The sequence below is a fragment of the Myiozetetes cayanensis genome, unplaced genomic scaffold, assembly GCF_022539395.1.
Source record: "Myiozetetes cayanensis isolate MyiCay16 unplaced genomic scaffold, myiCay2020 scf5-8, whole genome shotgun sequence".
In the NCBI taxonomy this organism is placed as follows: Eukaryota; Metazoa; Chordata; class Aves; order Passeriformes; family Tyrannidae; genus Myiozetetes; species Myiozetetes cayanensis.
Window position 1 is genome coordinate 30209667 of NW_026087742.1, and position 14123 is coordinate 30223789.

The 14123-nt window shown below is 41.0% G+C and overlaps 1 protein-coding gene across 14 annotated transcripts in view; it reads right to left on the reverse strand.

Annotated features, from left to right (window-relative positions):
- Positions 1–14123, reverse strand: part of TENM4 (teneurin transmembrane protein 4) — a 1544468-nt gene that overhangs the window by 36966 nt on the left and 1493379 nt on the right. For all 14 annotated transcript variants that reach the window (XM_050333746.1, XM_050333747.1, XM_050333753.1 and 11 more), the window contains 2 exons: positions 11501–11655; positions 7619–8496 (listed from right to left, as the gene is read on the reverse strand). In XM_050333746.1, the coding sequence (XP_050189703.1) occupies positions 7619–8496; positions 11501–11655 (1033 nt within the window). The remainder of the gene's footprint in view (positions 1–7618; positions 8497–11500; positions 11656–14123) is intronic.

Here is a 14123-nt window from a genome sequence, read left to right on the forward strand (position 1 = left end):
TTTATATAATATTATGTAATGTAAAATAAGTATTATTTTATATAGTATTTCAGTAGTGACTTTTTTTTAAATATTCCTGGACCTCAAGCTCCCAGCACTCTCACAAATGGTCCTCTACCTCTGCTGGGCAAATATGTAATATTTGCAAATATGCAACTGGAGAAATCTGCCAGTAACCTCTGCTTGTTCAAATTAGGTTAAAACAGCATGAAAAAAGAGCATGAAAGAGCGTGATGGCGCCTAGACCTTTGTACACACATTTTTCTTGTAAATTCAAAATGACTAAATACAACACACATAATTTACATGGTTACATTTGTACAGCTGTACAAAATTCACAGTACTTCATCAAGAACTTCATCAAGTGAAAGGATTTCCATTTGGGACTTTGGATCCTGAGAAGTAAGTCTCCTTTTGGGCCAGAACAGTCTGGAATGGTCTGCTGGAATTGGTTTAAGATGTCTGCACATGTACATCAGACTTTTGGCACCTCCTTAGTCACCCTATTAACCTCTATCAGAAGAAACCAGGACCATCTGTGTTTTCTGCATGTGCAGGAGCTGCTACACCTCTCTCTACCCAGCAACCAGACAGGGACCTGCCAAGCACTGTCTTTGGGGGTGACAGCTCACTGATTTGCAGCTGCAAGGAGGTCCTGCCTTACAAAGGCAGAAAGGTGAGAAGGTAGCACAATTAGACTGCTCCCATTTTTATTATTATTTTTAATTGGTGGCAGATGAAGTTTAAAATACGGCCGGACAAAAACTCCTTTTAGCACTGTGGTGGCAATGCAAAAGGAGGTGTGGGAAGTGTTTTCCTCTTGGCAAGCAGTTCCTCTTCTCTTTTCTGTTTTGGGCAGGACTGGAGCATTTTTCCCTTTTGCCCTGATTTAGCTCACACAACATATACTTGATATCATCTATCACAAACCCACAGTCTCCCAGGGATTTGAAGACTTGCACATCCCAGTGCTGGGGATGAGTTAAATGAGTCAGCTCCTTCCACCTCTGCTTTCAGCCCTATAAAGGCCCTTACAGGGCACATCTCAGCTTGGAGAGGAAGGCCAAGTGACTAGCTCTTAGGCAGCTGCAGGTGTGCCCTGGTATTTGTAGTAACATAAATCTCCCCTAGTCACCTCATTTTGCAGCTAAGCTGCCTATCCTGTTTCCACAGTGTCGGGATTTAGGGGTGGGCCAGTTTTCATCACAGCCTAAGACTTCTGTGTTCTCCAAATGCTCTGAAAGCCCCAGCATTAAGGAAATACTGAAGCACAGGAGTGCACACAGCAGCCACTTGGAGCAATGAATCCATCACCTGCTAACACAGCTGCTGCCTCCCTTTCAAACCTGCTGCAAAGCCTCAGCACTTACAGTGACAATTATTAGGCCAGCAAAGGAAGCTGTTGCCATCCATTCCTAATTGGAAATGTATTTAGCTAAGGTTCAATGCACAGAATTAAAATGGTCTTTGGTGCTTATGAGGCTTAATTGTTGGCTTGTAAACATTCAGAGCTTTCATTTATCACATTACCATTGTGTAGAGATCTGGGCCTTGGGAATTAAAGAGCATCCTAAGTACCATCTATTCAGAAATCAATTCCTTGTCTGAGTTTCTGGGTTTTCTAATTTTAGCTTTTTCACATTTCATCAACCTTTTAAAACTACGACTCAAATAGATCAGAAAAAAAAATCACAATAATAATTTTGCACTTAGTGCCAAAGTATCTAAACAGACCTTGCAAACTATATTTTGCATGCAATTACAGTGATGTGCACCCGGTGCCTCTGAACAAGCTTGCCTCATCCCAATTTTTCAAACAACATTAAACAGAACATTAAAAATAAATCTATAACAGATAAACCGATAGTACTCAAATATGCATGAAGGCAAGTCCTCTCCCTAATGAGCCAAGGCCAGGTTGTGGTCATGGTCTGCTGAATTTTCTGACTGCCCAAACAAGAAGACGAAGATCTCTCTCTAGCTTTTATGATACTCATAATTCCCTTGGTTCACAACTAAACTATGCCACCAGGCATTCATTTCAGGGCAGGCCAATGGCTCAAAATATGAACTCACAACTTAGTGAGAGCACCGGAAAAGGGCTATTTTATCATGGCACTTACCAGAGTTTCACTGTAGCTTCATCTGAGTAACAATGATGAGAATCTCATAATTTATCTGTAGAAACTGTGGAGCAAGTGGAACAAAGAAATCTTGCTAAAAGAGGAGGGAGGGCAAAAGCCAAGATGTTTCTTATACTCCAGTCTGCTACAGGAGTAGAACAAGTGCTTCACTTCACCTACTCTAAATCAAGGATACCACCAAATTCTGTAAAACTCAGTGTATGACCTGATAAATCAACAGGTGATAAAGGCATGTTATTAATGCAGAAAGACAGCTTTTCTCTGAGTCAAGAGGTGGCTCTTCTAAAGGCAATAAGCATTATTTAACCCTGGTTTTGACTAAGAGGGGAAATAAAAAATCCAAGTCTTTACACCAACTGCAAAGCAGACTAAGTCTGTATCTCACCATGGTAGATGCTGACCATGTTGCCCAGTTCTGGTACCACAGTCACACAGACCAGGGCATTGGTTTGGGAACCAAATGCTGCTGGTGCTGGGGTGGAACTTCTGCTGAGCCCTGGGGGTCACTGGGAAGCCATTCGAGGTCCTCCTGCCCGCTCAGTCCAGCTGGCTCTAACTTTCCACCCACTACAGTGTGTGAGGTTTGGCAGAATTTGGTTCTCTGTAAAACAGCATCCAACATTACAGCTCAAAGCTCCCCTTACCACCGATCTGAAGACCTGGCTCCACAAGATCTTTGCCCTCCAGGCAGCTGTGAGCCACTTCTTGGGGAGTCCATGAAAAGGTTTTGAATTTCTTGGGCTTGGCTGGAGCTGTGTGTAAGTATTTCAGTCTGTATGGGAGGAGGTGACCTTCAAAACTAATTGGGCACACAAAGGACCTTAGCAAAAGAGCCTCATCTGGGCTAAATAATGCATAGAAGGTTTGACTTCAGCTCAGAGGGAAATTGAATTAATGTATAGTGATAACATCTCAGTGAACTAATCAAGATAATTGCCATATTCTTGATTTAAATAAATCCATTAATAAGAATTTCCGGATTCTGAAGCAGACAAACAGCAACTGCTAAGAAACTTTGTAAAGGCTGGTAGCAATTTTTTTCAGGTCAAGTTGAAAAGCTGCAACAACAAAGCAGCAAGTAGTCACACAGCATCCTTTGTCTTTGACTGGAGGAGTTGAACAAGAAGTCATTTCCCTGGCTGAGTTTCCAGATCAACTTCCTTTGCTGCTGATTATCGCTGTCACCAGTTCAATGGGAAGGCAAGTCTTTAATCCAGTTACTGGCCAAGCTGAGCTGCATTGCATTAACTGACAGCTAATGTCAAGCCCTCTGCAGAGGCAGGGAAGGTCTATATAACGCTAAAATCCTCAAAGTAGTTGTAGATAGGCTTTGGGGACAGGCTAATTACTGCAGGGAGCTAAGTTTCACTCTCAAACGAAAAGGGAAACTGCACACCATTATACACTGAACCTTGCTCAGAGCTAAACCTGACAAAACAGCATTGTTAGAGCAGGCTTGGGTGTAGATGAGCAAAAGGAAGAGCTGTAAGTCCTACAAGCGAGTCTGCCGCTGTCTGAAGACAGCACTGGTTTCATTCCTTTCTCCACAGAAATGAAGGGATTGTGTGCCAGCCCATCCTGAAGCCTTGGAGAACCTGGGTTCCCTGGTGTGCCCTGTCTCTCCTCTCCATAGTTACACCAATGTGCCCACATACTCTTTGCAGCCTTATGATAAAGGCTAAGAAATGCCCTGGTAAGAACAGCAACTGGAGGAGAACCAGAAATGCTGGCTATGCTGGTTGGAACTAGATGTTCTTTAAGGTCCCTCCAACCCACACTATTCTATGATACTATGGTTCTATGATGAACACATATAGTGATGCCATCATCACCTCACATCACCATTGCTCTTTCATGTTGGGTGTTTGGTTTTGGACCTCTGTAGACAGTCAGGTAAAGGTAAATCTTGTAAGGATGTTCTTCCTGGGGCCAGTAGTGCAATGTGAACTTGCCAGCTGGATTTACCTTACCCTTAACTTTTTAAGCAGTAGTGTCCAGCTTGCCCTGGCCCATAAACAACTATTATGTGCAGTGAGAAACATGAAGTTTCTCCTCAGAGTCAGATTTGATACCTTTATTCCTCTGCCCATGAGCAAAACAGAAATATGAGCTTCACCTTCCCCTTCAGCCAGGACTGAAAACTACTCAGAGCACCTTACAGCTACTAATGGTCACAGGAATTCTCTAAATCACTTAAAATTCCCCCTGATGTTCCAATAGAGAAACCAATAACCTGAAGGTAGTGAATGTTGATTTGGTTTACACCATCTTCTTAAGCTTCTTGGTTATCAAGAAACTTAGACTTCATCCTGCCATGCCTGCACTTATCCCCACAGCTTGTGTTTGAGTCATGCACATCTTCTGTCTGGTGAGAATATATTTTAAGGAATGCATTAGAGTCCTGCTCTGAGATACCAAGAAATGGAGAATGTACTGCTTTCATGGTTGGTCACTCTACCAGTTAGGTCATCTCAGCAAAACCACACCTTCTTGTCAACTTCAATGTCTCTAGCTTTGCTTTCACTTACTCTTCTCAAGCCTTTCTCTGCTAAATTAAGAGTCCCTCTGTAGGTGGTAGTTTTGGCTCACATGTTGTGATCTAGACAGTCTCCTTCATGTTGAGATAAATAGATCAAGTCTTTTTAGTTCTCCCCATGAATGCATTTTTGTAGAGTTTTTCTGCTCCAACGTCAACTTTCACTATCCTTCATAAATTGCAAACATCAGAACTGACACTGTTAGTCACATCAGCTTCCCACTAGCGAGTGCAACGAGTAAATGTACTATGTTGATTTGTCCATGCAGTCAACAAGTTAGACAGATTTGCTGTGGAATTATGCTGAGGATCACACTGAATGACTTGATGCCTTGCTCACTATAGCTCCTGAGAGTCAATGCTTAGCCCAGTTACCATGTGTACCTTGGCACTAGACATACCTTGTTTAAATGAAACCTACTTCATCAAGCAATTTAAATATCTCACCTTTATTTACTAATCTTCTACTTTTATATTTTTTCCCAGGTTACACATGCAAAACTGGGACAGAATCAATCCCTGTGAATTCACTGATTTGCTTTCCAAGATCCTAGTGGACAGGTTAAGACAGGATAGAGTAGGATAGGATAGGATGGGATAGGATAGGATAGGATAGGATAGGATAGGATGGGATGGGATGGGATAGGATAGGATAGGATAGGATAGGATAGGATAGGATGGGATGGGATGGGATGGGATAGGATGGGATGGGATGGGATGGGATGGGATGGGATAAGACAGCATGAAGAGGGATGGTCTCCGGTCAATCAGGGAAGATTTAGTCAGCATACAAAAAAGTGCTTTCTAACAGTAACAATAAAATAGGTAAATACACTGTTATGACTAACAATATTTATAAATCAGATGACTTTGATAGGATCCATTTGACTAAATTGTAGACATCTGAAATGTAAACATCTGTATCTGAACTCATCATTCTGTACTGCCTTTGAAGAGAGAAACTTTCAGAATACAACTTGTCTCATCTCATTCTAAAGCAGACACCTGACACAACTCAAAGAAACTCACCTGGAAAGTGCCTGTTTCTCTTCCCTGCCTATAAAGTGAGGCTGAGGTAACTAATTCAGATATAGGCTTTTACCCTGTATTTCTTTAGAGTTGCATCAGAAGCTGTCAGGAACAGTTGAATAGAGATAACTGATCACAGGTTTGGAGGAGGTATCTCTGAAGGCGCATTCCCAATTCTGTTTTCAGTGATGCTATGCTATCGTGTAGTGCTGACTTGCTCTAGTAACGATTTCCATAGTCCAACCACAGGAGAATACTGTCTTCCATTTAGCTCTAAAAAGCTTTCTTATGACTCTTCTAAAGTGCATAAAATGACCAGAATGATGACTTTCACAAATGCTCTATTTTGTTGTACAGCAAGAAATAATGGATCACTGTTGTAAATATATCCACAGAGTAAGTTGGATTTGAGCTTCTGTCTTATCTCCTTTATATTTTCAGTCAATATTTAAAATAAAAGATTATGTTTGAGGTATAAATCTGACCATTATTAGCTGTAATGTTTAGTTTGCTTCACTGTCTGAGGCTACATCTGTTTTCAAGCACAGGAACTATTGGGTTCTTTGCAAAAAGAAAATATCTCCTTGATTTAGCACAATAGTCCTGACAATATAGCTGGCTTCCACTCCTATGGAGCAAAACACACTCTTTTTCCTTCCTAAAGCCTCCCTCAAGCAAATCCAATGTAAGAGATGGAAGGGTATTAACTTGGATTCACTGAGGAATATTGCTATAGTAATTGCAAGGAGAACATCGAGGGAATGCAAACAACAGTTCAAAAGAGTCATCACAGAGTTTCCATCAATTCTTTTCAAGGCAGGAGCAGTAACAGTGAGTATTAAGCAAAGAAATTTGAAACTGGGCCTGGAACATTTTAAAGAAGGAACCAAAGCAACTGCATATCAACACAGAGATACGTGGGTTCAGCCACTTTCCTTCCCTAAATCTCTTTCTTTAACAACTTTTTTCTTTGTAATCTTGAGAACTGTCTATTCTAGCCAAATTGGATTCTTAGAATGGGTCTATTATTATGGCAGCTGAACACTTTCATGTACCTTTCAAACCATATGGGAAATTATGCACTTAAGGAGCATTTCAAAGAGGCTAGACTTACAAATAAAAATGGAGCCAAGGAAGAAGAAGGGGAAAGGGTTCTCAATAGCCGCATTTATTTGCAGACCATCCTCCTGGATGCCCTTCATTCAGTTGCCTATTTTTTTCCTATTTGATACCAGAAATGTGGTGTCTTCACAGTAGTTACAAGCAGAGAATTGCTAACAGTAATACGGAAAAGAAATACAAATCTTCAAGTTGCTGCCATCTCCAGGTTTTTCAATGCCTCCCATCTCCTCTCTGCTCAAAACACTCTTTGGAGCAGGGATGGTCTTGAACAGTTCCAAGACTACTTTTAAAGCTTAATGAGGAAAATTACAACAATCGGAATCGAGTTGCCTGTTAATTACAGAATTGTTTCCAGAGTAAGCTGTCATTAGTCATTGCCAGTTGTCATTCTACATCAGACATTTCAAACAAGTATAAAAAAGACACTGCAGCATAGGAAGTAGGTAAAAAGCTGTGAAAAAGAGGATCTGATGGAACTTGGCTTTCAAAGCCAAGAAAAATTCTCTGATGTGCAACCTAAATCCTGATTGTTAAGGAGAACCGGATGTCCAAATTACTTAGAAAAACTCAGCAGAAACTCTGCCTGACTCTTGACTTGGTAGAGGGAGCTTATTTAAGCTCTAATACACTGAACTACCAACATCTACTGTTTTTTGTGTGAAATCTAATATTCTCTGGCCACTTTATTTGGACAATAATTCTGATCAGGCAATTAAATTCTACCAGCCTTGCATGGTTCAGAGCGCACAGAATGAAGTCAGCAGCCCAATATTCATAATATACTTACTCATAAAATGTTGTCCAACCATTTTCATTGCTTTTAGTGGCAAGGAGACCGGAGTTGCCGTGGTAAGTCATCATGGCCACTTCATGCCCCTGTGTTGTTACACTCTTGAGTGCACTGTTGGTACCAATTGTCACCCAGTAGACTTGGCCATCAGGCACCACCAACCAGAGGGGCATCCCTGTGGAATCTCTTCGGATATTGACTAAATTGCCATTATTGTCAGTGATCAGGGTTATATCTCCATCTCCAGAATAAGTAAAATTGTAAAGGTAATCTCCAGTGGTAAGGCTCTGAGTATAAAGGTGCTTCCCACTGGTGTCAAACAAGTAGAGTTCCTGGTCTATGGGCGAGGATAACTCATACAGATTTTGTGTGTTGAGGAACGGCTTGTTTTTCCGAATAAAGCGGATTCTGATATTTCCAAGATCAGCGACATACAGCTCCCCATCTGCACACACTGCCAGGGAGGACGGCGCGTTGAGTTTGGCATCCTTAGCGTAGCCATCGTCCCCCGAGAAGCAGTCACAGTTAGCATCGTTCTTGCAGTCACAGCTGCTCGGGGCACCAGCCACGAGGGAGATCTCTCCGTTGGTGGTGACCTGCCTGATGCGGTTGATCTTCTTCTCGTCGGTCTCAGCAATGTACAGCACTCCGTTGTGGGAGACAGCCAGGGCGGTGGCAGACTCCAGCGTGGCATGGATTGCTACCTTGCTGAGGAGAAAGTGATCCATGCCCGGCACCTGGCAATGCATGGGCCTCCCCGCCACGATGCGCACCTGGTGGTTCTCAGAGATCTGTAGCACAACGTTATTGTCGAGGACGTACAGTGAATTATCCATGGGATTGACTGCCAGATCTGTCGGCCATTCTAGACGAACCTTAACGGTGAAACAACACAAGGGAATTTGTATAGCAAGACATTTCTTCACTGCGTGACTGCTATAAATCAATCACAACGAGGATGCTTCGACATGGATTAAAGGGAGAATGGGTAAAAAGAAACACAACTAATTATTACTGCTTGATAGGGTGGCCATAGAGGACATAACCTGGTGTGAGCGAGGGGGCTTAGCTCCTGGGCACAAGAAGTAGACACATGGGGATCACCCACACTCTGCATTGGAGGTGGGAGCAGGGTGATGGACAGAGCCAAACCATTCTGTGATTTTCCTTCTCCCATGTTTTTTGAATTGATGGAACCTAGACCTGATAGCAGAGACCTGGGACCACAAATTCTGCTACCTGAAGTGCTATAAAATCAGACACACAAAACAATGATTCTTTTACTAAAGGATTTTCCACACAAGTGGCTGAGCTCCTCTGAATAAATGACAAGGAGGAATAGACACAAAACTGGTAGCTGTGACAGCATGTATGTATGTGTAAGTTATAACCACCGATTTTCTGCTTTATGCTGCAAAAATGAAAAATAGCAATTCACAGAAATTCAGGCAATTTCAATTCATGGAGAAAAATACTTGTGCCTTCATGGTAATTTTCACATTTTGTTTTAGCATAATGGAAAAATAGGTTCAAGAGTGACACATCACAGTTCTACACTGATAATCCATATACACAAATGAACTGAAACAGGACTAGTAGCACCACAAGTGAGCACTAGAAGGTCTTTACTTCTAGCTCTGCTTCTGAAATACACTGTCTTTTCAAGTGAGCCTACTCTTTTAGTTGCCAAACCTTAGAAATGTTTACCAACACAATTCAGGGTAAATTTTTTTAATAAAGAACTCTAAGTTGTGCATTTTTCTAGATTATTTTATTTTACTTTAGGTTTATATAGGGAAAAAAAAGTCAATGTTGTGCTGATGGGAACCAATCAGTTCCAGGATTGTTTCTTTGTTTTGAACCTTCTTCTCCCACTATCCATCTCAGTTGCTGCTGCTTCTCATTTGTCTGATGTGGCTATATTTGAGGAAGTATTTTGCAACCTTCTTGGAAGGAGGAGGAGTAGATGCCAGTAGGCTGCAGTCCAGCAAACCATCTCTCACTGTGATTTTATTTAAAATCATGAACAAGAAGAGACTACGTAAGATCTAGAGGAATACAGGAAATTCCTATTCTTAAAGTCTGTAGTTGAGCACTTCTGCTATGGCCATGCTTTATTTTTGATGCTTCTCTTCATGTTTAAATCCCTTTTCAACATTTTTTTTTAAGAGATCGTTGCAAGGTGTTTAGTTCATTGTCCCTTCTATTGCCTGGGTACGTGAATCTTATTTTCATGGCTAAACAGTGTACTGAACTCTGTCTACTCTGGTTCTCTGTTTGCAAAATTTCCTTCCTTTTCTCAGCTCCTGGCCTATTTTAACCCTTCTTGTAGTAAAACATTATAGCCTGTGGTTTTCTCTTTAATAATTCATGCCTCCATCCCTTCCAGTGGTCTTTAAGCTCTGCAGTCTTGAGTTAGCATCAAGAGCTGAGTTTATTCTGAACTGACAAGGGAATTTTCAATTTCTTAAAAACCATTCCTTGTCAACAGTGGCAGCTAAATATTTCATGTCCTCATGTCCCAGGGAGCCTCAGAGACCTGACAGAAAAGACCCTTCTAGCCACTGTAAATGATGAAAAGCTGCTTCCCAACCTGGTTTTTATTTTTTAATTAAACTTGTCTTCAGTGTGTTTCTCCAGAACAGGAGTGGTAGGTACTCTGTCCATCCCAGTACAGGTTAATCTAAAAATAACTTCTGTGATTTTCTGAAGGGAAAAAAAAGAGTCTTCAGCTGACACATGTTCATCTCAGAAGTGTTTAAACATGACATCTGTATACATAGAAGCTACATAGCCTGGAATTAAATAATTTTTAAAGCCTGATTCCACAATGGTCTTGCAGTAACTGCCCCTGACATTCACATAAAGAAGAAATGGTGCTTGTAAGATGAAAAACATACTACAACGTGGCATTTAACCATAAAAATTTGCTTCTATAGAAGGCACAACAGCTTTTAAACTTATAATTTCATCCTGTTCATAAATTGCAGACAGTGGGAACCAGTTGCAAAGAAGCAAGAATAATTTTTCAAATTAGAGGGAAAACCAAGACAAACAGATTCCATATGGGAGCACAGAAATTACCTAGGTAGTTACAAAAAGGAAACCCCATTGACATGTATTGTGACTGAATAACAGTTCTTAGCCCACCAGCTATGATCTATATTTTCATAGGAGAGAACAACATTCCTGCAGCCAGGCAAACAACAAGTGGCACAAAGGTTTCAAAGGACACTGCCCCTGAACTGGCACAATTTGACAAGTTGGCCAAGGCCGCACAAAATCGAGTGCTGGGCTGTAACAGATTTCTCTTCTGCTCCATCCAGAAGTAAAGCAATCATCATACTGAGATTTCTTTTTCTCTCTTTCTTTCTTTTTTCTCTCCACCTTTAAGCAGCAGGACTTAAAAGCCCAGCATGCTGGTAGCTGCAACCAATTTGCAATCTGATGCAATTCAAGATTCTTGTTTTCCTGCTGTTGCTAATTTTGGCATCATGGCCTCCAATCAGTATTTCCTAGATGTTAATTTGATTCAGGTCTAAAATTATGCTGGACCAAATTAGGATGGGCGGAAAAAAAAGAGATGTCAGAGTATGGCAAATAGTCCTACTGAAATGGGTACTGCTGCTGGGTCTTTTTAGTTTAAAGCAACTTGTTTCTTGATAAATGAGCCTAAACCCCTCCTGTCTTTCCAGGAATCTGTGTCTTCCCCCTGACTGGGAGCTCTGAAAGAAGTCTCTTCCGTGGTTGGGACATCTTTAAAATCTCACTTACCAGAAATCTATGAGTTAGGTCAGTCAGGAGTTTCCTGCATCTTTAAAGGATCTTTCTTTTTGATTCAATCTATTCTATAGAAACACAACCAAAACACTGTCTTACCTGAGAAATGTCCATAACAGAGTCACAACTGAGAGGCCGAGCAGATGTCAAGTCATTGGAACCCAACACAGTTGAGATGATCCCATTCTGATCAATCCGCCTGATCATAGTGCCATCCACAAAGTAAATCAGCCCAAACTTGTCCACAGTGATTCCTGGGGAGGAACAAAGAAAAAGGAACAAAGGAAGAACAAAGTCAGAAAGTAATGGCAACCTGACATGAGATGAATAGAAGATGGTGTCTCATTTGATGCTCATGGAAGAGTAAGACTGCTGGTTTGCTTGGGAGCAATTTATTTTATTAAAAGGAATGAGGTGAGAGTTGGGCATGTGGGAGTCCTGGTTATCAAGAGCTTTGAACTAGCACCATTCCATGGAAGGCACTTCCAAATGGCACATGATGCAGTTCAGAAATCCCTGCTCACTTCTGGAAAAGTGCATGGTATTCACTGAACTGTTGAAAGGAAAAGCTTTTCTAATAACTATGTGTCTTGAATGTTCAGAAACCTGGTTTTATTGCTCATGGTAGGAATGCTAAGCCATGCACATAAAAATGTTACACTGTTGAATTTTTCAAAAATGGTGATGAAAAAGGCTGTGAAATATCCATCAGGTCAATCAAATTCCAGATGGATAAATGAGGAAGGATTTTCCCTAAGATAATCCCACTAATCTACAGTATTTCACCTGCTTTTGAACTCTGCCAGTGATTCATTCATTGTCCAAACCCTCTCTGTAGACATACTCCTGCCAGTGGATGTGAGGTCTGCTGACAGCAGTTACAGACTGCTGATTCTCATTTCCTCACCTGCAGATATGTGCCATTTTACCTCCTCCTAAGCATCATTTCTCATGATTTGTTATGGTAGCACAACCTCCTTTAATCCTCTTTATTCTGGGCTAGCTACCCTCTGCATCTTCCATCAGAGGATTTCATAGTGCTTTACACTTACTAATTAGACCTCATAGCAGTCTGTGAGTGTGCTCATCCCAATTTTACATATCAGGAAAGTAACAGATAAAGCAATTCTCACAAGGTCACAGAGAAAGTTCATTACTAAGGCAGGAATAAGAAGTTAAAGGCTTCATTCAACTCTCCTTTATGCTAGTATAAATTAAAATAACTCCACGGATACTAATAAGGTCATTCATCTCATCTACTCTACAGTGGCAGAATGCCACTCAGCATAATGTTTGAGTGTTTTAAAGACACTAAAAGACTGTAAAGGAACAGAAAATGAATGTAGAAGCCTGTAACATCCTTTTCTGTGCAAGTGAGAATTCTTTTTGGAATACACAAATATTAGGATCTTCCTAACATTCCTGTTTGGTTTCTTTCACTCTCAGGGTAACAATCACTTGGCAAAACCAGACATCTGCACTGTGCATCTAAGCAAGTATTTGGAGCTTTTCCAATCAGTGAAGAGAAAAATCTACTTTGAGAGTGCAATTCATATCTCCCTAAAGCACATATCCCCAGGAGATTATATGAATCCTGCTAGAAATGCCTTTTCCTCCCCATTGACTATAAAAGGAGACTACAGCAAATATGTCCAAAGGAAACATTTATTTTGTAAGCAGATTAAATTAGTGAGCTGAATCCTCGCTAGAATGTTTTTTTGGCTGTTATCATGGTGACAGAAATGATGTAAAATCTGCTTCAGATAGAAAGCTTTTAGAATGTTTGAGGAGTGGTCAGATCTTGTGTTTCTCTAAAATGCTGTTTTACAGCCAGATCCCCTTGTTTGAAACATTTACCCTCAAACTCCATGCACTGTGAGCTCTGCTGTGAAGTACAGATGCAGCAGTTCACCGATCAAAAATTCTAGATTTTCATATAGCAGGGACTAATCCTCTGATTGCTTTGGCAATTAAAAGCATGGCCTTCAGCCAGTACTGTAACTATTGCATAGGCTGGAAGTAATGGACGTGGGTAATATGTGGAAAAACATATCATATTTGGTTATATGGAAATCCACAGAAGATAATCTGGCCTGGAAGGAAAACCTCAGACCTAAGTCACTGTTTGAGAGACAGAAGAAACATCTCCATTGGGCTGAAAAAAAAGAAGGGATTCAGACACGGTTGCAACCTGTTGATTCAAAGTCAATTAAGAGTCAGGGAACTGATGTTTCAGGTCACTGAGCTGAATGGGAGCTGTTTGTTACTGCCAGGAGGTAAACCCAGCATTTTTGTTACTTCTCTGTAACATCTGCCTGTTTGAAGGGCATCATTTTGACCTGGATCGGATAGTTGACCATCAGAACAGTGTGGTTTCAGAATAGCCTCTAGGGCAGTGAGGAAAAAAATTACTTGCTGCTTTCAAGATGAAGTTCATTAATTTTAGAGGGAATTATATAGCAGGATTGCTGAGATAATGGATGACAGGACTGAATGACCTAAAAGATTGCTTCTAGTCTTACACTCTAATACCTGTGTTTAATTCATGCCAAGATAGGACTGATCTTTGCAGGACCATGAAACAAGAGCCTCAAAGAGGAGAAGTTAATTGCTGCACATCTGAATTTACTGAGGGTGGTGAGGCACTGGCAAAGGTTTCCCAAAGAAATTGTGGCTGCCCCATCCCTGGAAGTGTTCAAGGACAGGTTGGATGGGGCTTTGA